Source organism: Notothenia rossii (assembly GCF_949606895.1).
Source record: "Notothenia rossii genome assembly, chromosome: 3".
Lineage (NCBI taxonomy): Eukaryota > Metazoa > Chordata > Actinopteri > Perciformes > Nototheniidae > Notothenia > Notothenia rossii.
The window spans coordinates 75065856-75091532 of record NC_136901.1 but is presented as its reverse complement, the minus strand read 5'-3'; the positions used below and the strand labels follow the sequence as shown (position 1 = coordinate 75091532).

Sequence of the window (25677 nt, the reverse complement as noted above, 5' to 3'; positions counted from 1 at the left end):
GTGTGTGTGTGTGTGTGTGTGTGTGTGTGTGTGTGTGTGTGTGTGTGTGTGTGTGTGTGTGTGTGTGTGTGTGTGTGTGTGTGTGTGTGTGTGTGTGTGTGTGTGTGTGTGTGTGTGTGTGTGTGTGTGTGTGTGTGTGTGTGTGTGTGTGTGTGTGTGTGTGTGTGTGTGTGTGTGTGTGTGTGTGTGTGTGTGTGCGTGTGTGTGTCTGTGTGTTAGGGAGGTAGACGCGGTTCTGTTGTTATGGCCATGTTCTCTTACTCTGGGTCAGATCTTTTTGCCTTATGCAGTGTTGTTTCCTTTTACAAGGTGCACCCTAAGGGGATGAATATGGAAATCATGAAAAGTTCACGGAATATTTGTTCATATTTGTTTGCGGCAAAATAATTCATGTGTTGCTAATGTTTTCCTCAAAACACAAAGAAACGTAAAGAAGCATGAGTATAACTTGAGGAAGGCATTGTGAATATAAAACAATTTATCTTCCAAATGAAGCTCATAAATAAAATGATCCTAAAACCTCGGAGTAAACGGGAATGTTTCGGAACGTTGTTATATGTATATGATTATATGCGTATATATCTTACTACAATACCGATGGTCAAAACTTATCAAAAAAGAGTTTGACCTGCCAGAGCAACGAGAAGTTGACTACCAAAAAAGGTAAAATATATGTTTATCTTTCTATACTTTACCATTACCCATGTAGTCATCATATCCCTATGACTGATAATTGCTTAGAGATTTCACTGTGTACATATTTTGTGTAATGAAAAATGGCTAACGCGAGAATATGTGGCAGGATCGATATCAGGGTCTTTTGTCATGAATATTTTAATATTTGACTTTCTCCACAATATGTCACTGCCTGCCTTTGTATAGACCAGTGGAGCGGAGGATTTAATGGCTTGGATTATAGCTGAGCTCAACTTTTACTGTAAAAATGGTTTGGGTGACCTCCAGGAAAACCCACAGAGTTTAAACAAACAGACTATAGCTGTTCCACGATAAAGTGAAATATAGACAAATGTTCACAGCTGACATAAAAACACTTGGTGAAGAGTTCAGAGTGAGATCTCGTCTGGGAGGCTGCTTTGGATGTCTGCATTTATTTGGCTTGCATTTAGTTTGACAAAGCCTAGGAGACAGGTGCATCAGCACAAACACACACACATAAACACAACCACACACACCCGCAGTGAGACGTGAGAGCTTCTTTCAGTAGACTTCCTTTGAAGTTTCAACCGGCTTTATGATTTTTTTTTATGATTCTTTATGACTTTGTGAGCAGACAGGCAAACAGAAAGCAGATAGAAAGCGTCTGAGGAGAATGAAGAGTTTGTGAAGTGAGGGAAAGCTGAGCGCAGGACAGCGCTAACATGCTGAGGGACGAGGAAACGTACAAACACACGGAGGGGAACTGCAGGGAAGAGTGGAGGAGGATTAAACAGAGTGGTGCACTTTGAGTAAAGAAAGGACATTTATCTCTCCGTCCTGCCGAGCTCTCCCCTTGTTTCCCCGGTGGAGCAGACAGATAAGAGAGCCAGCGTACGATTGGCTTAACACTTGGCCCGTCGCCACGGCAGCACTATCACCGTGGGACACCGACAGGAGCGGAGGGATTCTGTCGGATAGCTCGGTATTATATAAAGATAGGATAGTTTAGCACAGGAAGTTAGCGGACTGAATTTAAATAAGTTGAAGTCTGTGTGTGAACTTGTACTAGAACAAGAACAGCCCATAATACTTTGCTGTAAACCCGCTATCATGTTCCTTTCATGCTGCTTTTGCATAATTTTCATACAATTTCACAGTGAGACTCAGTAGATCTGTTACAGTAAGTGTTTTGAGAGAGAAACATAGCTGCTGTATGAATATATTGTGTTGTTGTGAACTTTCACATCCTTTGCTCTCCCTTTGCGCTTTACTCATCTGTGTTTCCATTTATCTAAAGTTTAGGCATACTGCAGCTCATCAATGCAAATATATGGATTCAATTTCAGAAAATGTTCCTTTTTTTTATCAGCACCGACTCCCTGTAATGCAACAAATTGAAGATCACTAGTTAAAGAAAAAGAAAGAGATGCTCGTCTGTATTTTCAATGGGATTTCCATTGTTGTTGTATAAGTCCTTATTTTCATCACACATAGTATTCAGATTTAGGTATTTAGATGCAGTTTTGACAACACAAGCAGAAAAGAGCAGAAGAAGGTGGGCTAATAAGAGTTTATACATTTCACTCTGAATATGTATATTTTTCTCCAAAATGACAATGCAGCCACATTCGCAGGTGGAAGAGAGATAGAGAAGGAGAAGGAGACAGCTTTGTATGACACACCAGGTAGAGGTTATGACGCATGGCAGCCACTGGAAAGCAGTGTGTGAGCGCTGAGACTGTTAGCAGGCAGCAGAGTCTATTCATCATCATCTAGCTTATGGCTGCACACTCTCTGGTGGAGCTCACCTCGGAGATCAAGGACACCCTCGCAGTACAGTACGTCTGAGAGACCTGTAGTGAAAAAAAAAAACACAAAAGGAGGAGAACCAGCCCCTTCTTTTTTCTTGCTTTGCAACCAAATCAAACATATTGGCTTCAGGCAGCAGACCTGTAGCCCTGTCAAGCTAACCTAGTGACATGCTGTCGTATTTATTATTTATTACACTGAGCCTGCGTCTCCCCCAGCCTTCGATCAAGACTGACCTCAACATACCTTGCTTACATTGTCAGACAAAAGTGTCCTGGTAACAGTTACAGGCTTTCTTACTGTTGGCGTGTGCAGAAAATTGAATGAGTGAATCAAAAGCAAAATGTTTCCGACTTTTTATTTATTCTCTGTCAGTTTCCTTCTGCCTTGTTTTCATTGTCATCACTTCTCTGGCTGAGTTTTGTTTTATTCCCTTTATCCATCTCACTTCCTGACACTTTATTTGGCAGTCGGTCGGTTGTTCATCCATAATAACTCAACCTTCAAGGTAGGGCTGTAGTGATAAGAGCATAAATGATAGAATTGAAACTGTTATTGTTCGATTCCTTTTATCCGTCAGTAAAAACAAACGTTTGCTGTTTCTGAAATGTTAGAATGTGCTGCTTGTTTCTGTATTGATCATGAATATTGATCATTCTTTGAACTGTGCAAATTGAATATGTCATTTGCTGGGATGTTGTGTAATTGTTCATGATTTTCTGACATGAAAGGTAGCCAACAAAAATGACTAATATAAAAACCAATTAAAAGAGGAATCAATTGTAAAAAGAATTGAGATATTCATAGCATTGCAGCAATTTCTGTACATTTCCATAACCGATAGTTTAATGACCACACACATGTCATGTAGCTGTTTGAAGTGAGTTTCTCTCTCAAGCTCCCTTGAACATTTCTCCAGGCTATGATATGAAAACATACTCAGTTTTGTTGTATGCACTTAAGATAAACGTGTTGAACAATGTGTCCACAAACATTGAGTCATACTGTAGCTTGCACAAAAGTTGTCAATACTCCTTTTTGCCATCATGAGTGCCTTTACTTCACTGGCTAAAGGTAACTCTCTTCATTCATTGGAGTCTTTGCATCATTACAATGGTTTGCTTGAAAATCACAAAATGTGGATGTTCAAATATCAACAGATGCCCTGACAACCATTCACCCAGTCTGATGTGTATTTCATCTAAAAAAAAATAAGCCTTGTCTCTACATTACAATAAAATATAAAAAATAATTGATTAATTAATTTTAATAAAAATTCAAGTTAGTAGCTATTAAAGGCATAAAAAGACAGAAATGTATAATGTTTCTTCTGCCCGTGAAGTGTCCAAACCAGGCTTTTCTGGATAAACGCATTTTTCATTCTCCATGCCGGTTTCAGTTGGATTATTTGTCACAGTTGCTCCGATCAGATCGGTCTCCTCCATTTTGTAGATTATTTACGACTTTTGAATCCACATAAACACATCGGCAAAATCCGGCTTACTTTGAGCATGTGTTTTAAACAGTTTAATCCCTTTGTGAATTGTTTCCACTTGTGCCGTCCTTTCATTTCTTCATACAGCGGGAATCCAAATGAATGAATCCTGAGTCCAATAGTGCTCCCTAATTACACTTTCATCCTCCTTTAACAAAATACTTCACATTCTCAGTTTGTGATAGTAGTTGTAGCATTTTTTAGACTTTTAAACTTGAATTACCGCTGTTCCCCCCCCCCCTCCTTGTGTGTGTCCAACTCCAACAGGAGTCATTTGGGGGGGCTCTTGGGGAAAAAAGGCTGGGAACCACTGATCTACACCCACTCCCTATATTCACACCAATTCCGTCTTTTGTCTGTTTCTCACTCTGTTTTTCTGTAGTAACTGACGAGACCTGAATATTTCTCAGCGGGGATTTGTAGAGGTTGCTGTTTCTTAGAGCTCCATCCTCATCAGTCTCCACCTTTGTTTTCCTCCTTTTCTTTCTTCATTCAAACTCAAGTTTTCCTCCTGGTTTCCCCTCTCTACTCGCTACACTCCTTTTGTTAAACCAACTCTACCCCTCTCTTCTTTACACCAGTTCCTCTTCTCTTTTAATCCAATAATTGTCATTTTCAATATACTGAAACTGAAAGGAAATAGGAGAAAAAGGAAAGGAAGCCAGTTTTGAGAGGGTATTAGAAAGAAGAAAGAGATCTGAAGTGTGTGAAGGTGGCAAGATATTCTGACTAACAGGCTGCTCAGAGAAGGGTTTTCCCTCATTAACGCGAAAAGAAAGGACAGAAGATCCAGTAGAAGCATATTTCTGATGTTCGGCTGTGAGCCACATTGTTCAGGTTCTGGAGCAGTAGAGAAAAAGAGGAGTGGAGGAAGAGATTGATGAATGAGGAAGGCTATAAAAATAGAAAGCTGAGGGGAGAAGGGGGCAAGGAAGCAGAAAGGAAAGAAGTCGTTTTTCTCAGTTTAAAGAAGACTGATTGGCTGTGAATACAAATGTTGTCATTGGTTTGCAAGATCCCTCTGCAACGTTACAGCATGGAAGGTATTCAGTTCTACGTGTTTTTATTTATTTATCTAAACCTTTGTATCCCTTTAAATACAAGATCTCGTATTTCAGGGAGTCCTGGTGAAGATGCCAGCATAAACAGTTTCACATAAAAACAATTTCACATCTTAGGAGGACACACACAGTGCATAAAAGCAACACGGGGGAACTAGAAGACTTCAAGAGGAGAGGCGTTCAGGCCCTACCAGCCATAAAACACATTCCACCTGAGTCGAGGTTTATGTAAAACAACATTGTGTTTCCTTCGGGGCAGTTTGTCAAAGACCTTTAAAGGGATTCAAAGAAGGCAGTGCTTCTAAAGTAGTGATATTTTGCAAATCATTGCATGCCCAGCAGGAAGCATAGAAAGAGAAAGCATAGAAAGAGAAAGCATAGAAAGAGAAAGCATAGAAAGAGAAAGCTATCACAAGCAATCTTTTCCTTCCTAATTGCAAATGTGCATGCCTGTGTTTGTTTGTGTGTGTGTGTGTGTGTGTGTGTGTGTGTGTGTGTGTGTGTGTGTGTGTGTGTGTGTGTGTGTGTGTGTGTGTGTGTGTGTGTGTGTGTGTGTGTGTGTGTGTGTGTGTGTGTGTGTGTGTGTGTGTGTGTGTGTGTGTGTGTGTGTGTGTGTGTGTGTGCGTGCGTGCGTGCGTGCGTGCGTGCGTGCGTGCGTGCGTGCGTGCGTGCGTGCGTGCGTGCGTGCGTATTTGGGATTTTGCACAACTACTGTGTGTGTTGGCGCTTCATCTCGATCAGCTCCACATGTGATATTGAGTGTTAGCAGTCTGTTTATGTGAATGAGATGCTGCCTGTCAAGCTTGTGTCTGTAGACAGGAATACAGGATACACTCTGTGGAGCAGCCCAGCAGGTTGTAACCTGTCCTCGCATCCATTTTATGTTTCCTAGAGATATTTTTCTCCTCTCCCTTAGATCTCAGTCTCTCATTTGTTCCTGGACATACCTTTACCCCCCCCCCCCCCATCTTCTTGTCTCTTCCCTCTTAATATGTTATCCATGCTTATCGTCTCTTTGCTTTAATGTATGTTTTACTCTTCTGCTCCGTACATCCTCCTTTCTACTTCAAAGCTCGGCTACATTACACTTCTTTTCAATTCTGCCAAGAAATATGTCCAGGAGATCCTGTAAAACACGTTACATTATCTGTTTCCTATATATTCCTTCAATATAAACCAAAAGACATAGAAGCTTAGATTGTTTTGTCATCTACAAATCACTGTTAACACTGTGGTGTTAACAGCTGCTAAAACTTAGTTTCTCTGCTCTATGAAAGTAATTTCACCTTCATTCATCTGCAATAAATCCTCACATTTAATTTCGGAGCAGGATGCTGCAGTGGGTCGATAAGGGACCTCTGAGAACCAAAAGGCCCGTTTGAGATTCTGGATACAATGCAACAAATGATGGATTGCGAGTTTGTTGATTTATAATCACAAGATAGCAATTAATACCAGCTATCTGGAGGGACGTCTGCTGACCTTGATTAACCAAACATCTCTCCGGTGTAAATGTTTTCAGTTTGACTCTGCCGCAGAGTCTGACAGACTAATTCATTCTCATTTCATTAAGCCAGTGAGGCTCACTTACATGACCCACAAGTCAATAAATCACACAATATTTTGTTATGTTCTATATTCTGAGAAAGTTTTCTTGGGTTCAGTCAATTAGTCAAGGTTGTTTTAAATATGGATCATTTATTTCATGAACATAACCAGCGAGGAAGACTTCACATTATTTTACTACTTGTGAGGACAAGCTGATGAAATGCACTCTTTCCTCCTCTGGTTGTGTGTGTTGTGCAAAAAGGAGAATGTTTTAAAGGTCCCCTATTATACTGTTTTTCCTAAATATATTATAGGTCTCAGATATATACAAAACATGTCTCTGAAGTGTCTGGCTTGAAATACCAAACAGATCATTGTAGCATCCCATAATCCCCTCTGTTTCAGTCCTGTTTCCAAAGTGCTGATTCTCTGTCTGTTACTCTAGATCAGTGACCACCAACTGGCAGCCCGCGGGCCACATCCGGCCCGCCAGACATTCTCATTCGGTCCGCGCGACTTGGGTGACTGTGGCGTTGGCGGAGTGGTTACTGCGTTCGCCCCCTGCCCATTTTTTTTACAACGTCTCGTGAGTAAGGTGCAGTACCAGAGTCCAACAGAGAGGCAGCAGCTGCGGGACAGTAGACTGCCTACTGTGAAACCTTCCCTGCCTTGAAGAAGAAGTGATCCTTCGTTAGCGTGAAGAGTCTGCTAAGCATTATGCGGTCCGCAGTACCTGAGCGTGCTTGTGGACTATATAAAAATCGCTGGCCCGCGATAGTTTCTATTGGATACATTTTGGCCCTTGGACAAATGTAGTTGGTGATCCCTGCTCTAGATGAAAGGGGTCGCCAGTCTCTGGCACTGTTATTTTGGGGGTCGCGGGCTGAAAAGTTTGGGAACCCCTGGTCTAGGGGGAGATTCAGGTGATAAGGTCAGCGGCAGTTACCTTGGTTGGTTATTAGCTAATGGTTACACAAGCCAAAAAAATCGTTATGACATCACAAAGTGGCCAAAATCTGATCAGCTCTTTTTCAGACAGGTTTTTATATAAGTGGATCAGGACAAAAAGAGAGAGAATCTTTTTTCCTGAAACTTTCAGAATCTCTTTACACAGAGGGGACACATGTTGATGTATAAAAGACAACGCAAAGTGGATTTTGCATAATAGGTGACCTTTAACTTCTGTGTTGTTGTTGATAAAAGATGCATGCACTCAGCCTGCCTCACGTCTGCAGAGGCCCAACAGTAAAGTAATCTGATGAAGCGTGTCTTAAAATCCACTCCCTGCTCTGTTCTGCTATCTGCTCGCTAAGCTCATAAATCATCATCACATAATGCTGAAGAGATCCCAGACAAGTGAATGTCTAAAAGTAGGATGTAGCCTGAGGAGGGGAGCAGAGACTTGGTGGAGAGGAAGAGACGAGAGGAGGAGGAGTAGAAGAAGGGAATGAATTAGAGACTATGAGGGAATAGATGAGGGAGGGATCTTTACAAAGTTCTAGATCCATGAAATAAATGCATAAAGTACACAATACATTTTAAAGGCTGGTTAGATTCCACCGAGGGGCCGGATTTGCATCCTCATCCCCTGATTATGACACATTCAGTCAGCACTCCAGGCTTGGCTTTCCCTTTTTAATGTTAACGCGAGTAGTTGTGCAAAATCCCAAATATAGGAGCATGCACACACACTCACACACTCACGCACACACACACACACACACACACACACACACACACACACACACACACACACACACACACACACACACACACACACACACACACGCACACACACACACACACACTCACACACTCACGCACACACACACACACTCACGCACACACAAACACACACACGCACACACACACACACACTCACGCACACACACACACACACACAAACACACACACACACACACACACTCACACACTCACGCACACACACAAACACACACAAACACACACACACACACACGCACACACACACACACACAAACACACACACACACACACACGTTTTGTGAAGGTTACATCTGCTGAGAGAAGCAAATTACTAAGAAGTCATTTCCACTACGTCCTCTGTGAATCAATTCAGCTCCTTCTCTACCCTTTAACTGTCTCTAACATCCTCAGGGATCCGCTATATGATGAGATCCTTTGCCCATCACTTTAAAGGAGAGGGAAAAAAATAGTTGACCTGCGGAAGAGCCAATGTGACTTTTTAACAGCCCTTAAAGTAAAATAAAAGACGGGTTATTCTTCATCCAGCTTTAACCACCCACTTTTGACAAAACTTCTTGCTGCAGTTTAATAAATGGGCAGTTGCCTGCGAGTCTTGTCATGGATCTGATTATATTTGGAATAACTTCATTTATTGAAAATGGTGGAATCGGCTATCAATGTCCTTGTCTTGACATATATATTCAAGGTGTGTAATTGTCTGTTTTTGGCTATATATGTACCGGCTCATTTTCAGTCTATGGTTTCAGTCCATGCATTCAAGTGCCAGAAAAACTTGATATGCAAACTAGAAATAACTGTGGCATAAAAAAACTAAATCCAGGTTAAAGTAACCATATTGCTAAGTTTACTCCATGTGCAGATTTCAAGTTTTTCCTACTGCATCCTACTAAGTCTGACCCCTCTCATGCTTGGCTAAGACTGTCTGAACAGAGCAGCCGGTCTGAAAACTAAACAGTAACGTCTGATGGTAGTACTCACTGCAAAATGAAGGTGTTTGAACACAGACATGTGCTCAATTTGCCATAATTAAACTTGTATCCCTGTTAAATAAACTGCATCATGTACAGTTTTATAAAAAATCAATCTCATTTCCACTGACAGCTGTTGTGTTATATTTTAAACAGATTTTAATTGAACTGAAAATAAAAAAAGCTACCTTAATTAAATGGTTCAAATTGTTGCGTGCGAACAGGCTCCTGCAGAGTGTTTGCGGATATAAATGGACACGGTTGAAAGACTTCCCTCTCTGGGAAACTCTAGCTGATAGTGCTCCAGCACCACCTCCAACAGAAACTGTATGATAATAACGACACATTTTTATCTCCATCTAATCACTTTAAAGGGTTTGAATGACATTGGGGCAGTGTCGCAGTCAGCTAAACAGACAGTTAATGCTTTTGAGATGAACACACTAAAATATTAATGTGGATCTTTGGCTCGGAAAGGTCATTCCTGTGACTTATATTGAATAATAAGAGGAGCAACTGCTGTGAACCATAAGTAACACCAGCTAGTAAAAGAGAGCACAGCACAGGAAGCGGCACCTCGGCTGCAGTCCTCTGCTGGACGCCGAACAATCTGTTATCTGGTGATAACAGATGAAACACTTTCTCTTTAAACACAATGTGTTTGTAGCTGCAGGTCAAACTGAACACAGCAGAAAAAAAAACAACATGTCGCATAAGACAATAGATTTATTTTGTTCACGGGATCTGGTTTGGATGTAGACACACAGACACTTTTACTGTCACTGGATTCTAAAGAGGACCTCAGATGGACTGTAATCCAACATTTTACCTGTCAACTTTCTTCTACATTCAAATTATAATGAAATAAACTTAATTTTTGCCATTAACTTGAGCCATAGTATATAGGGATTCATCTGTTTTAAGTGACCATCTGTGTGTCTGCTTTTATTATGCAAAGTACCTTATATTGAAACCAATATTCATTAATGAATTCAATTTGTGAATCGTGAAGTCCAACACACCAAATTGTATGAGTCAGAAGTTGTTACAATCATTAGAGCGGACACTTACGCAGGAAACAGCCTCCTGAGTTAGGATGAACAAATGAAGGTTTATTGTTAATGAGGGGAGAAAGAATGCATAGGCAAGGCAAGTTTATTTATAGCACCTTTCAGCACACGGCAATTCAAAGTGCTTTACAAAATAAAATAAAAGACATTTAAGAAGAAATACATTAGAAACACATTATAAATGGCATTTAAAAACAGGCATTAAAAAGCAAAGATAATAAAATAAATACAACAGGTATAGAATTCATGAATAAATGCCATACTGCAGTGTGAATATGAACAGATTAATCAAAAGCAGCAGCAAAAAGAGGAGTTTTCAGTCTGGATTTGAAAGTTGTAAGAGTTGCAGCGGACCTGCAGGATTCAGAGGGTTTGTTCCAGATAGTCGTGGTATAGTAGCTAAATGCTGCTTCTCCATGTTTAGTTCTGACTCTGGGGATAGAGAGCTGACCAGTCCCTGAAGACCTGAGAGATCTGGATGGTTTATAGTTATGCAGGAGATCGTTAATATAATTTGGTCCTAAACCATTCAGTGATTTAAAAACCTGCAGCAGTACTTTCAAATCAATTCTTTGACAGACTAGAAGCCAGTGTAAAGACTTCAGAACAGGAATCGATGTGATCCACTCTTTTAGCGTTAGCGAGGACTCGAGCAGCTGCGTTCTGAATCAGCAGCTTTCTAATGGATTTTTTTGTGAGACCTGTAACACCATTACAGTATAGTCGAGTCTACTGAAGATAAAAGCATGGACAAGTTTTTCCAAATCCTGCTGTGACATTAGTCTTTTAATCCTAGATGTGTTCTTAAGGTGATCGTATGCAGACTTAATTTAAAGTCCATCACTACATCTAGATTTCTTGTTTTATTTGTTATTTTGAAGTCTGCCAACTAAAGCTCTGCGATTACTTTTATTCGTTCCTCCTTTGCTCCAAAAACAGTCTCAGTTTTCTTGTTGTTGAATTGGAGGAAGTTTTTACTCATCCAGTCATTGACGTGCTCAATGCACTTACTCAGTGAATAGTGTCCTGGTGAAATTGTTATATACATTTGGGTTCCATCTTCATAGCTATGATAACTTAGGTCGTTGTTTTTCATTATTTGAGCAAGTGGTAGCACATAGATATTAAAAAGCAGAGGTCCTAAGATGGAGCCTTTAGGAACCCCACATGTCATATTTGTCAACGCTGATGTGTAGTTGCCAATAGAGACAATGTTTTTTCTGTCGTTTAAGTAAGATTCAAACCAATTTAGAACTATTGCCGAAACTCCCACCCAGTTTTCTAGTCGGTCTAGCAATATGTTGTGGTCCACAGTATCAAATGCAGCGCTGAGATCTAATAATACTAACACTGAGATTCTGCCACTGGTAGCTTTCCCCTCATACATCTCTCATGTGTAGTTGTAGGTTCCAATTGAATTTGTAAATGTATACAATGTTCTTTCGAACAAACATACATTTCTTTGCCATGTTTAGTTTTAATATGCTAAAACAGACGCCAAATAGAGATTTCACTTCGTAATAACAGAATATACACAAGACCTTCAATCGTAGACCCTCATTCAGGTTAGGCCTCAATATTGTGGTTATGTAGTGACGGTAATGTAGTGTTAACAATTAATGCTTCAACAAATAATTTACACAATGAGAATGTTGATTAATAGTCATATGTAAAGTAAATGTATTGAATATTAGGCGCATTCACACCGCAGTACTTTTCCCACAAAGGTTCATGAGAACTTAGTTCATCAGAACTCTTTAATTCTGATTAACTAAATACAGATCGCGTTCACACCGGAATAAGTCCCTGGGGGTGGATTAGGCAAATGAACCCGCTGACGTCACTTCTTCTTCTTCTGCTTTGGGTTTACTGGCAGGCCGCAAACAACTTCACGGCGTATACTGCCGCCCAAAATCCCCGGCCGGAAGTCCCCGGTTGTTGGGGATTGGCTTCAGTAGAAGCTGCTGGGACTCCCAGCAGCTTCTACTGAAGCCTTCCGAGTAAATCGCCAGAACGCCGACACCTCCTCATCTCCACCGCTCCCATGTTTTATTTTGTGTTGCCATAAGTTAGTCTCTCTGCGTTTCTGCGCTGGGTTAATGCTAATGCTAATAATGCTAATGCAAGGATAATAAAATGTTGGCTTCACAACACTTTTTTTAGTTTTACGGGGCGTGGTTTGCAATCCGCCCAGCCAATCAGAAATATAGCTCTTTTCTCACAAGAGAGCCGCATGAGAGTCCCTGCTCTCTAGCAGGGACGGAAAAGGGGGTAAAAAGGTTCACATGAACTAATTTTAGTTCCGGCTCTTTTTGGTGTGAACGTGACATTTTGGAACTATATCGGAACTAAAGTGGGAAAAGTACTCCGGTGTGAACGCGGCCAAGGAGTGAAATAATAGAACTATTATAAAATGACATTCATTTACTGTAATGCTGCCTTTCAAACCAGGAAAATACATCACTTTCGATCTTTTGACAAATAAAATACAGGAGTCCTATATCCAATATAATGTTAATAAATTACCCAGCCATAGTTTAGATAAGACAACCCTTCACGAACATATTCCTTTGACCCTCTCCACCACATTATAGCACAATAAAAATGCACCAAAATCACATACCCCTTTTCCTGCTGCCTCTATTTATGCACAATCCCCTTGCCTCCCCCTCTTTAATTCTCCCCCCTCTCTTTTTCTCTATGCTGTGCCTTAACTCTATGTCTGTACAATTTGCCCTCGATGTGTTTCGAATTATATGCCACATCAAATAAGGCTATCTCATAAGACTGTGAGCGCGAATGTGCGTGTATGTGTGTGTCCTTTGGTATTGGTCCACCTTCAGAATCAGATTCCTATTAAATGAATCTGCAGAGTTGGGTTCAGTATTCAGAATGAGTAACGCCGGGTTGTAATAGCTCTGATAGACATAGCATACTGTGCCATTATCACTGACCTTTCTTTCTTTCTCTTCTCTCTCCTTTTTATTCCTCTGCCTCTCTCCTCTGCAACCGTTTAAAGGAAGCGGAGGTAAGTAAATCCATTGTGTTTGTAACTTGATGATAAGATTTTGAGAAATTTGCCACTTCCTTCCTGGAAGCCGCAGACAGTGTAATGTTTGTCTGGCATCACTTTGAGATGGACTTCTTACAATTCAGCTCAGTAAAATATTGCTTTATTGGTTCAGTAGGTTTCATAATTTTAACCAAACACATCCAAAAATATGGGGAAACCGGAACATTGCACCCATACCTATAGTGGATCGTTTCATTAAAAAACCTTTGGTCTATGCTTCATGCATTTAATGGTGTCTGTTTTTAGAAATCATTCATTAAGATGAAAAAAATGATCGAGCTCAAGTGAGAAATGCTCGACCTTGGATTCATATAACCATAACTTATTGTTAGCAGGTTGAATATTACCCGATTTAATTTTACTTATTCAAATCGTCATTTATGAGAGTAAATGTAATGTTCTTGCCTTTTTTAATTCAGATCATATGTTGAAATATGCGTACATTACATTGAATAATAAGCTGTTACTTACAGTAACCTCATCTGTATAAGCCTTACAGTATACAGATGAATAGATGTGTTTTTCTGCAGATTCAAACTAGTATCCTTTTTTCTTCAACTGATACTAGAGTGAACATATCGTACAGGGAGAATGGAGTTTTCATAGCATGGGCAGTCATTGTCACTGTACTGTATAAGCATAGAATGAAAATGTAATGGTTTCACATTTGTTTAAATGGTGCAATGCTCAGTTAGAACTGTGCAGAAATGACTACTCGCACAGCAACATCATACTTTCCACAGCAATAAAGGATAATTTGATCATAGAGACAGAGCAGGGGAGCAGGACATAGAATAAGATAAAAATGAAGTGAGGATTTAGTGACGTGAGGACCCGAGGGAGAAGCTATCTAGGTTGTGTCTCTTCATTTATAACTTTTGTATCGGCTCTAATGCGGACAGCTGTCATTTATAGAACACGGACTGGATGAGTGGGTCAACTGTCCATTTTCTGCTACTGTTTCCTATGACTAATCTCCCCCCTCCCTCCGTCTCCCTTTCCCCTCTCTTTAATTCAATAATTAAGGAGGTAGAGATTCCGCTCACAAACCTAGCAGGCTCTCTCTGCCTCACTCACATAGTGTCACTGACACAGGCTCCCCCCCTGCTGACACACATATGCCTCGCTGTGGGCGCTACTTTAGATGCAGGCACCACCACCACTGTGTGTGTGTGTGTGTGTGTGTGTGTGTGTGTGTGTGTGTGTGTGTGTGTGTGTGTGTGTGTGTGTGTGTGTGTGTGTGTGTGTGTGTGTGTGTGTGTGTGTGTGTGTGTGTGTGTGTGTGTGTGTGTGTGTGTGTGTGTGTGTGTGTGTGTGTGTGTGTGTGTGTGTGTGTGTGTGTGTGTGTGTGTGTGTGTGTGTGTGTGTGTGTGCGTGCGTGTGTGGAGGGGGGGGTAGTGGGGTTGTATTGCTCACTTTGAAAGAAACGCCTTCAGACAATACCTGGCGCAACCTTAAACAGTTTGTCTTTATTAATCAGTGTTAAGCCGTATATAAATATTTCATTAATGGTTTGAAATACACTGTATTGTGGTTGTAAACTTGTAGAGTTAGTTATGACGGTACAAACAGTGTTGTAAAAATCGACAATGTCTTTATAGGAAAAAGCTTTAAAAATTGTACTTTAATTAACACCTAAAACATTTTATACAGTTCTTACTACATAAGAACACTACATAAAACGACATAACCAAAGTGTGTTATCAACCATTTTCCATGCAAATATGGAGCTCATGGCACTCACAGTGAAGGCTGAGGCAGGATTATAAAATCATTTACACCCTCCAGACACTTCTGAGCATCAACCTGTTCACATAACAGAGAGCTCTATTGAAATGCATAACTGCTTCTGCTGCAGCGCTGCAGGATGAAAACACACCACTCCTTGACTCATCGACTTTTAACCAATATGTTCTTATACGTGAGAGATGCGTGGATCACTCACAATATTTAAGCGGTTTAATTGTGGCTGTTTTAATTGCTCTACAATAATAACAGATGTATCTTGCTGGCCAGAAAATCTATTCTGAATAGATGTGTTTGAATAAAACAAATCCAAACCTCTAATCAGCTGAGTATAACTGAGACAGTTATCTCTCTGATATTTCCAGTTAAAGACACTTTCTTTATGACAGTAGACGACTCTAGTAATACAACTAATGTGTGCTTCTTCATATACGATTTTAAGAAGATCCCAGTAGCAAAAATGTACATCCTGTTATCTTTTTACAACAACCCTTCTTCCTGAACAGTTTTCCGAGTAGAAGTCAATTTTGACCTTGACATTAAAGGTTTTGTCCGAGTTAAACCCTTTATTCACCAGAGCATGTAATGTTCTTCACCACCCAGTGTGTCTCCTGCAGGTCTCTCTGTATGTGTGTCCTATTTTTAAATGTCCAAACAAGCTTCTACCTCTCCATGTCTTTTTCTTCTCTACTGCAATCATTCATCTTCACAAAACACAAGTAGTAGAGAACAAAAGGCGAGTAGAATGAGGACAGGATCTCTCAGTATTTTGGTTTAGTATTTGGGCGTTTCTCTCTCTGGTCTGCAAAATAATTTAGTGATATTCTCCAAATCTGGTTATTTTTTCATAACCCAGTTTCTTGTGTTGTGTTTCCACTCAGGATGACTACTTCAAAAGCTGGGCTCCTGCCAAGTCTCTGGATCAAGGTGAGTCCTGCTGTTTCTGTGTATTCCTGATGTTTATATGTATGAACACCGACTGAGTTGAACATCAAACCTCAACACTGACTAAACTGAGTTTGTATTCTTGGTCCGACACCACGTTTTATGGGATCGGACAAATTGCCTATTGTTAGAGTTTGAAGACAATCTACACATCAACAACACCAAAAGAAATGAGAGGTTGAAATATCTTTCTCAATAACATAAAGGGAAAACAGAAAAGGTTGTGAGATAATTATAGTGTAAAAACAAAATGGTATGTTGCGTCAGCGTGTCAGCAGGCACTCCCTGTAAAGCACCCTCAGTCAAGAGGCTAGAAAAATCTATCTCACACAAAGAGGCTAATGAAGTCATTTCCTCCAAGGTTTTAAAAGACTGCTCGTTTACATTTTCTGATGCTTTCAATATAATTGTAGCAGCCTTTAAAAGCATGTGCAACAATACGTATGAGATACTATTTTGTCAGATTTGCCAAACATATCTGGCCCATTTACTCTGGTTAAACTTAACTGAAGGAAATCTTTGTTATTAAATTATATATAGTGAATATCAAATAGTATATAAATCAATGGTAAAACTGTATCTCATTGGGTGAAAGGAAAACCAGTAGCTGTATAACAGAAAGCTAATCTACTAAATACACATGAACATACATTTCAGAATGTATTTACAGAGATAAAAAACATTAATTTCTTAGTGTCTTTCAGTCCTTAATAACATTTAATATACTCAGGCTTGAATGTGTGATTTTACCTGTTTTAGGTTTTCTTAACATCAGCATAATCCTTCACTCTAAGTCTGTTTACATCATGTGAATTAGGACTCAAAATGAGTCAATTACGATGTACAATAAGCTGACTTTAGAAATAGGTGTGTGTGTGTGTGTGTGTGTGTGTGTGTGTGTGTGTGTGTGTGTGTGTGTGTGTGTGTGTGTGTGTGTGTGTGTGTGTGTGTGTGTGTGTGTGTGTGTGTGTGTGTGTGTGTGTGTGTGTGTGTGTGTGTGTGTGTGTGTGTGTGTGTGTGTGTGTGTGTGTGTGTGTGTGTGTGTGTGTGTGTGTGTGTGCGTGCGTGCGTGCGTGCGTGCGTGCGTGCGTGCGTGCGTGCGTGCGTGTGGGAATTTGTGCATGTTGGTGTGTCCCTTTTCCAAGCGCCAATGCTGCTACTGCTCCCAGTAACACACTGCTTATGGACTTACTGTGGCTACAACGCCAAATCCACTTTATCAATCACACTCAAGTGTGTAATGCTCTTAGACCCCAAGTAACTCTTGACTAAACTCAATTATTGCAAACACTCGCTTACTCTCACTCTCACTCTTAATGTATCACATGCATGCATTCACACAGACCCACACACACCCACACACACACACCCCCACACACACACAACCCCCCCCCCCACACCCCCACACACACACACACACACACACACACACACACACACACACACACACACACACACACACAGTTAGGGGGGTAGATTGGGCTGCAGCTCTCTGAACAGCACAACAGACTTTAAATCTTTCTCCCACAGAGTATGTTCTGTTCTGTGTTGGCTGGGTTTTGCATATCTAGCACAGTAACTGTAACTCTCCAGGGAAAGACTTGCTGAGCAGGTTTATCTGGGCCAGCTCCGCGTGGATACTGAGCCTAATGAGAACAGCGCGTCACAAGTTACAGTTTCTGAGAGAGAACTCAAGACAAAAAGTAAACAGAGCTTCCTTTTAACCAGGGACTCAATACATCAGATGTTATGTGCCAAAATCACGTTTTTGCAAATGCACTGAGGCCTGATTAAGATGTTAAAATGGACTAACAGATATACATTGTTACTGGAGAGCTACGGATGACACATTGTGGAGGTTCGGCAGTGTGTTCCACTGAGGCCAACCCTCTAATCCAACTTTAGTATGTCTCTCAACTATTCTATTTACTTTACAAATATTTATTTTATTTAGGCCAGAGATAAAGCATTGATAGTTTCAAATAAATGCAGTAAAAATAACCAGAGGGAAAGAACGCTCACAGTCAAGAGGTCACTCTTCACAACATTGTTTTTATTTCTCATCAATTTGGCATTTATTATGGTTATACAGTATGCAGTTATAGATGACATTGTACTCACCAAAGTAAAGGTCAGGTGAGGCAAGCAGAGAGCTAATACAATTTCTTTATACAGTAGCTGTTTCAGATGGCCCCACACGAAGGCGAGGTGAAAAAGATTAACAACGTTGCACTCATTAAACTTTAGCATGAAGTATGCAAAATAGTTTTGTGAAGAATAACAATTCTACCGTGTAAAATATACTAACGCTCCAATTGTTGTGCATCATTGCTATAAATAGGACCAAGTGGGAGAACAACACTCATACAGGTCATAAACAAGCAGGCTGCCTGCACCAATTAATTGTTGGTATTTAACTGAATGTAGGTGAACCCATAATGTCGCTTTTAAAGCTTCAAACTGCCCGTGTGACTAACTGGATCAAGTCCAGTGGGCCACCTTCATGTTGTGTGTTTCTATAAAATAAGTTGAATAAGTCTTCACAGGAAGAAGGACAGCATCATTCTTTTCAGAGAGAACTCCAAAACAACATTCAGGTGACAAAGCCTTGTGAAGGTCGTAGTTATTTTTAGGTGGTCATTGCCATAAGAAACAAATGGATCAACTTTTTAACATTCAGGTAGCTGCTTTGCAAAGAATAGACAAATGCTACAGACCTGCAGATCAGAAAACAGTTCTACGTCTCAATCTACGGGGCAGGTGTAATACATTTTGATAACATTGAACAGACCTGGGGTTTGTTTTCAAACTTTGTTGTTCAACTGCTCATGTTTGTTGCCCCGTCGCCCTTTTATTTAAAGATATTTCAGTGATTACTTTGGTGAGTACAACGAAGGATACATTAGCAGGAGAAAGTAAAGTCCAGTTTTTAAAAGCCCACAGTACCACCAAACCACTAAATACATCAAAATGTATTAGGTTTGTAAACATTGTTCTGAATTTAACCTGAAAGCACTTTCCTTTCCTAAAATACCTTTTAACTTTTACACTTCACAAAGTACTCTCCATGCATGAGAGTCACTGCCACATTTCCACAGGACATAGTGAGGTGACTTTGTGCTCTTCAGAAGGTGGCCCCTGCACACCTCTCTCTAGGGAGAAGTTTAATGTTGTTGAAACATAAAGCTTTTAGCCACTTACACTCTTTATGGGAGTGCAAAACAACATTTTGCTCGACATTTTCACATGATTCTTCTGCTGCAATGTGACTGCTCCCCTGCTGTGGAGCTGCTCGTCGTTGTGCTGTTGGCGCAGTTAGTCCCACACAAACAGCACACCTGGGAGTAACGGACAGTAAAACAATAAGACTGCAGATGAATAACAGGAATCAATCAGACAATCTGTTCTGCTCTGGGAACATTTGCTGTTTTCATGTGTCTAAATTGCCTAAAGTGTTTCTCGTTCTCACCCAGCTGGCATCACAGGCATCACACTCCTGAGTGTCAGCTTCACCTTTTGACTGCGGCAAGTGTCAGCTTCACAGGCTTCTGAACATGAGTCATTCGAGGTGTGGCATGAACCAGGGCGGAAGAAGTATTCAGAACTTGAACTTAACAAAAAAGTACTCATACCACAGTGTAGTTAAAATCCTGCAATCAAACTCTCTGTTAAGTACATTTACAAAAGTACTTAGAGGTCCAAAAGTTGAACGTTTTTATAATGCAGAAAGGCACATTTCAAAAAATATAATGTTTATTATCTGAAATGTGCCTTTCTGCCTATCTTCTTATACTGCTAGGTATTTTTAACCTATACTGTATAATGATACATCATCAATTTATTAGCTGAATTATTTTTGCAAAGTAATTTCCCTCTGAGATGTAGTGGAGTAGCAAATATAAAGGAGCATAAAATAAAAATACCCATATAAATAAATAAGTACTTCAAATGCGTACCTAGGTGCTGTAGTTAGTACATACTTATATTCCACCATTGGGCATTATATGGGAAAAATGCCTGAGTCTGTTTACTAATCAAAGATACAATGCAGACTTGTTCTCAGTCGTCCTGAAAACTGAGTGATATAATCCCATTAAATTCGATGTGTTTGGTGAAATTACAAGAATAATATTGAAATGAAAAGAGTGGCCGCAGCACTGGCTTGTGGATCAATAAAGTAGAAATGATCGCGCCATCAGTCACCACCTGCTGATCTCAGTTTGAATAATGAGTTGCTGGTCGCCCTTGGAGACTAATCAGCAGCAGGAAGGTTGATGCGGGAGAATCCCGACTCCTGATTAATCACTCGGCGATTAATGCTTCCCTCTGTGGAATCTAATGAATGAAATCAGTGGGATCACAAATTACTTGTTGGTGATAGTGATACTGAACAGCAAGCGATGCAAGCCACCAGCGGTAAATCTGTTTTCCAGACGTCTCATGACGAGGTCCAGCAGTTGATTTGTAGCTTATTGTGGAGTCGCGGTAAACATGCATTTTAATCCATGCTAATCCTACAGAATTTGAGAAAACTGCAGAATCAGCTCCAGTCTGTAGTTGGCGGCGTTTCCTCTTACAATTGAACCCGCATTTTGTTCCGGATCATCAATACACTGATAATATCAAGATGACAGGATTGTGCTGTAAACTTAATCTGCATGTCGTCCTGGTTTCTGTGTCTCTGTTTTTTTCTATAGCTGTTTGGGGACAGCAGGGATTTCACATAATTTTTTTCTTTCTTTTTCATTGTAGCTACTTTAATTTTCCCCGACTGTTTTTGCTATGAAGGCTCTCCTAAGACTTTAATAGAGCCATATTTGACACAGGCTATTTCCATACTAGATGCTAATATTGCAGAATAATGTACTTTGTTATGTCTATGGAAGTTCTGTAATTTGCATTCAACACTAGGTTTGATAATTGCCAGTTCTTAGGTTTTAGCTCAACATAAACTACTAGCTTTGTATGTTGCAGGTTATTGTACTGTGAGTGTATTTGAAATACCAACAAAGCAGCTTTGTTATGGCTAGAAAGAATAGTAATGTATCGCCTACCAAGATAAAAGGCAAGGAAGCCAGTCAAGTTGAAAGACCAAAAACAGTAAGCAATGTCCACATTGTCAAGACTTTCACACAGAAAAGCCTTTTTTATCACAAAATAAAAATGTATTTTGCAAATACATTCATAGATAGAAAGTGCAAAGACAGACGCAGATTCAATTTAGCACCATGGGGAGGAGAAGTTTTCTCCCAGTTTCGTTTGTCAGGTAATTTATTAAACTGAGAGACTCTTATATAAAGTGCAGCTTCCCTGAATACAATGTAGCCTGCAACCCAGCTTTCTGTCCTCACTGCAGTCACACAGCTCTCTCTCTCTCTCTTCTGCCTCTTCTTAGACATGGGCTTCACTTTATCTAAATTCTCTCATCAGCTTTCTTCTTCTCATTTTCAGGCCATCTCTCTCTCTCCCCCTCCTCCATGTGGCGCGCCTGTGTCTCTGTTAGATGTTTCTCCAGAGTTTTCTATTGTTTCTGAAGTATTGAGTTCATCAGATGAAAATTACATAATGATGAACAATGGGTGACTGTGAATCGACATACCAGTGAAATGCACACATACACACACACACACACACACACACACACACACACACACACACACACACACACACACACACACACAGAAAGCCTGTGAGGATTAGTTGTTAGTCGTTTTATACATATTTGATTAATATTTCACGAAGTTTGGTTATTATTATCACATTTCTTTTGTGTAATGTCAGTCTCATATCTTCTATTTTATCAGCTTCTTTTGCATTCAAGAAATATTTTGTAGAAATATGCTGTCCATTTCAGTTCCACTTAGATACTTGGTCCATTAAAAATTCCAATTTGACCATGTCACAGCAACTCAGTAGGAGTCTTTTCTGCATATTCAGAGTACATGCTGCTATTCAGAAGTAGAGCTGACAGTCTCTATTGTTGCCATCACTCCAGTTCCCAGCGAGTCAGAGCTCTGTGGGTGAGATGGGAAGTGTTGTGTGTGAAATAAATAATTCATTAAAAAGTAATATTCCAAGTAAACTTTGCATGTGGCTGGATAAAGTAATGATGAGGAAACTTTTTTAAAGACATATTAATGAATTGTGAGGCTATACTTTATGTATCTTATTTCAGCATACAGAAGCAGAGCTGTGCAAATACTAATTTATATTTATCCGTCGTGTATATTGGAACATGGACTTGTTTCCATGGCGACCGCTCATTGACCTGTCTATCTGCCAGTCCTGGATGGTTAACCTGTTAGGCATCTGCACATGCTGTGCTCCATGCTGAGTGTGAGGAGGTGTAGGTGTGTGTGTGTGGGTGACTCTGGCCCGTGTCCCAGAGAGCCCTGATCGCCCCGTGGTGAGAGACATCTGCTGCTCTCAGATCAGATCTGCATGCTCACGGTGCTCCACCTCACCGCCCAGAGCAGAGCCCGGACCAATGAGTGACAAGTCAAAAGAAAGTCGTTGTTATTACAGAGAGTTGAAGCCTCAACGTAAGTCTTCGTTCCATTCGCTTTTGTAGCTCTACAGTACACAATCCATTATTCAACCTGTCTTTATAAAAATAATACGAAGGTTCATGAGCTTTAATATATTCCAAGATCAACCGACTACACCACTACAGCTCAAAAACAGTTCTTATGATTACATATACTGAAACGTTCCTATTACAATTTCCCTCCAAGGGGTTAGGTTAAGCTCAGCATTGTCGTTACTTATTGTCCATATTAAAAGAAAATCCAACAAACCCTTTTTAAGATCTTTTAAAAATATGTTCCCATGAATAAGTCCTTTATTGTGCGATGTTGGTATATGCAGGCAAAGGAATTTGAGCGCACAAACACACACACACTCATACGGTTGTTGATTTTGCTCTCCGCCCACCAGTGACTGACTAGTGCAATCTGGAGTGAGAGAAAATATCAGGCATGTCCTGACATTTACTTACGCACAACAACAATGCAAAAACACCTGCCGTCAAACAATGATACGCACACACAAGTTGGAGTCTGCTGTGATGTAAAGCCCCAGTTTATGTCGATGAAATATATTTTAAAATATAAAAATAATAATTATTTAACTGATCATTAATGTAATTAAAACTGACTGCTTCTCAACATGTCAACACCCTAACGCTGCACCATGCTACAACCATGTGTTCTTGCTATAGAGCCAAGCTCTGGATTAAATTGATCACTCGTTTTTGCATTATTTCTGCTCGCCCCATGTGTAATGGTTGTAGAGTTGTAATGAAAAGGCCTTTAAGAGAGACAAGAAGGGAAAGAAGATTCCTCGGCATGAGAAAGTAGGCGTACTGTCAGCAGGATTAGTTAGCATCAGTATTCCAGCTATTCAATTCTCGTGTCTTGTGTGGGCACACCCGACACATTTGTTACTGTGATTTCGATACATTACCCAGAGAGGGGAGTCAACGGGAGGATTACAAATGGCAGACGGTGCCCCATTATCACATCCAGTCCAGAGGAGCACTGGAGAGTCAGACTGGCAACCAATGCTTAGAAAACACAAAACAGACAAAGACAGGGAGAAGACAATACAAGTTAGGTTCACAATGTTCAGGTGTTAACTACTCCTGTCCATTTGCCTAATTAGATTACATTGTGAATAAGTGGTTGCCATGGGAACCTTTTTGGCAGCAGACACAGTAGCCGTTTGTGATGCTCTCTGGCTCAGCTGCCGCCGCCACAAACAAAGCCTCGGAAATCTGGAGCTTCCAAATTGCCAATCAGCCTGATTAGACATGACATTGTGTTTTCCCAGCAGAGTGTTCTTCGTTGTTATATATTTCATCAGCCATTTCTGCAACTCACTAAGCCTCTATCTGTGTGAAGATATGCTGTCTGTCTGCTCCCGCCCCTCATCGGTCCTTCTTTAATCTCCCCAAAGTCTGTCACCGCTTCTTAATACATTCTCATATAACCATCTTTGATCTGCGCCTGGAGGAGCGAAAAGAATTAGAAAGAGGGAAACTGATAAGAAAGGAGACGGATAGGGCAACAAACAACAGTGAGCACCTCGGGTCTGTGTATGAAATGGAGTGTGTGCTGGAGCAAGAACAAATATCTAATTTCAGTGTAATGTGCTAAGGGTTTGTAGCGCGCTCTCAGGGCGTCCTTTAAACATTGTTTACCGCTCTGATTTTAATGGCTTGTTGGCCACATCATAAAAAGTGACTCTATATCCATGACTCTCGGCTCGGGTCTTATCTTGCTCTTTCAGAGGGGTGAGCGCTCGCAATGTTGAGTCTTAACACATAAATGGGACTATCAGCTGAAACGCACACGTACATGCTACAGTGATTTCAGGCTTAAGCTGTAAATTAACCAGTCACACACACACACACACACACGGGTGATAATCAATGATACCTGGAGCCTGCTGAGACGCAGCGGAAGGAAATACACAGTCACACTGAGTGCATTGTTAATTTAATGAACAGATTACACCAATCGTATCAGCAATGCAGTTACATTTCTAAAGATGGAAAGGAAGAAATGGTATGAAAGAAGAGGCACTGAGAAACCAGTGGCTGAGAAAAATTACGTTTAAGAAAGAGTAAAATTCCGGAACGCACCGGAACGCACCGGAACGCAACAGAACGCACCGGAACGCCGCTCCGGCTCCTTATGTGTAATTGCAGTACACATAGTTGTACCATGAGCTGTACACATGCTGCGTTTTTTGCATAGCTGTGTCTTTAGTTGCAAGCCCAGTGGCGGTCTGTTCATCTGTCGTATGGTCATACAATAAAGCCATCGAAAAGATTAGGATACAGTAGTAAAATGTATCTGAGGGTTTAAATAGTTAACTTTAGATTAAGTTATCTCAGTGGGTCTCAAATGGTTTGGTCATCATTCATGTAAACAAGTGTTTCCAAGGCACACCTTTATATGATCATTATAGTTATAGAGAATAACAGGAATGAAATAATTCCAATTCGGACAGTAAAACAAAAATACAGTTTAAAAGGGGAGTGATTTGTAAAATATGCATAAAGAAAAAGTAAATCTGTTTACAGTTCTGTTTCACATGGGAGTTGGTTAGAGATGTATCCATAGATCTAGTCCCTAATTTTGCACTTGTAAAAAAAGCACTACACCCCTGCAGATAGGGGTTACAGTGAGTAGAGCATTCATACTGCCCTGCACTTACAGTTTGGAAAGGCAGAGCCAAAATCAACAGCAGACCCGAAGCGAAATGAAGCTGTGAATCAATGGAGTGCAGGGTGTGAACGCTGCTGAGCAGGCTGTTTTCAAGGGGAGATACACACCGCAGTACATCACATAGTGGGAAGACTGAATGTGTGTGTTTTTATGTGTGTTTAGATTCTGCCCTTTGTGCCCCGTAGACAAAGTCTCCTATGACAAGCGTAAATGAAGATAAATAAACTTCAGAGGATGTTAGCAAAGAGGTGATGCTAGCGTTCATAGCACAAGCCCTCAGGCTTAATGCCAGCCAGCTTGTGAGAGTGACGGAGGAGTCAGAGAGT

At 40.5% G+C, this 25677-nt stretch overlaps 1 protein-coding gene across 3 annotated transcripts in view; it reads left to right on the top strand.

Annotated features, from left to right (window-relative positions):
• The window catches only part of spock1 (SPARC (osteonectin), cwcv and kazal like domains proteoglycan 1), an 83997-nt gene that overhangs the window by 19663 nt on the left and 38657 nt on the right, over positions 1-25677 (top strand). For all 3 annotated transcript variants that reach the window (XM_079668121.1, XM_079668119.1, XM_079668120.1), the window contains exon 3: positions 16055-16100. In XM_079668121.1, the coding sequence (XP_079524247.1) occupies positions 16055-16100 (46 nt within the window). The remainder of the gene's footprint in view (positions 1-16054; positions 16101-25677) is intronic.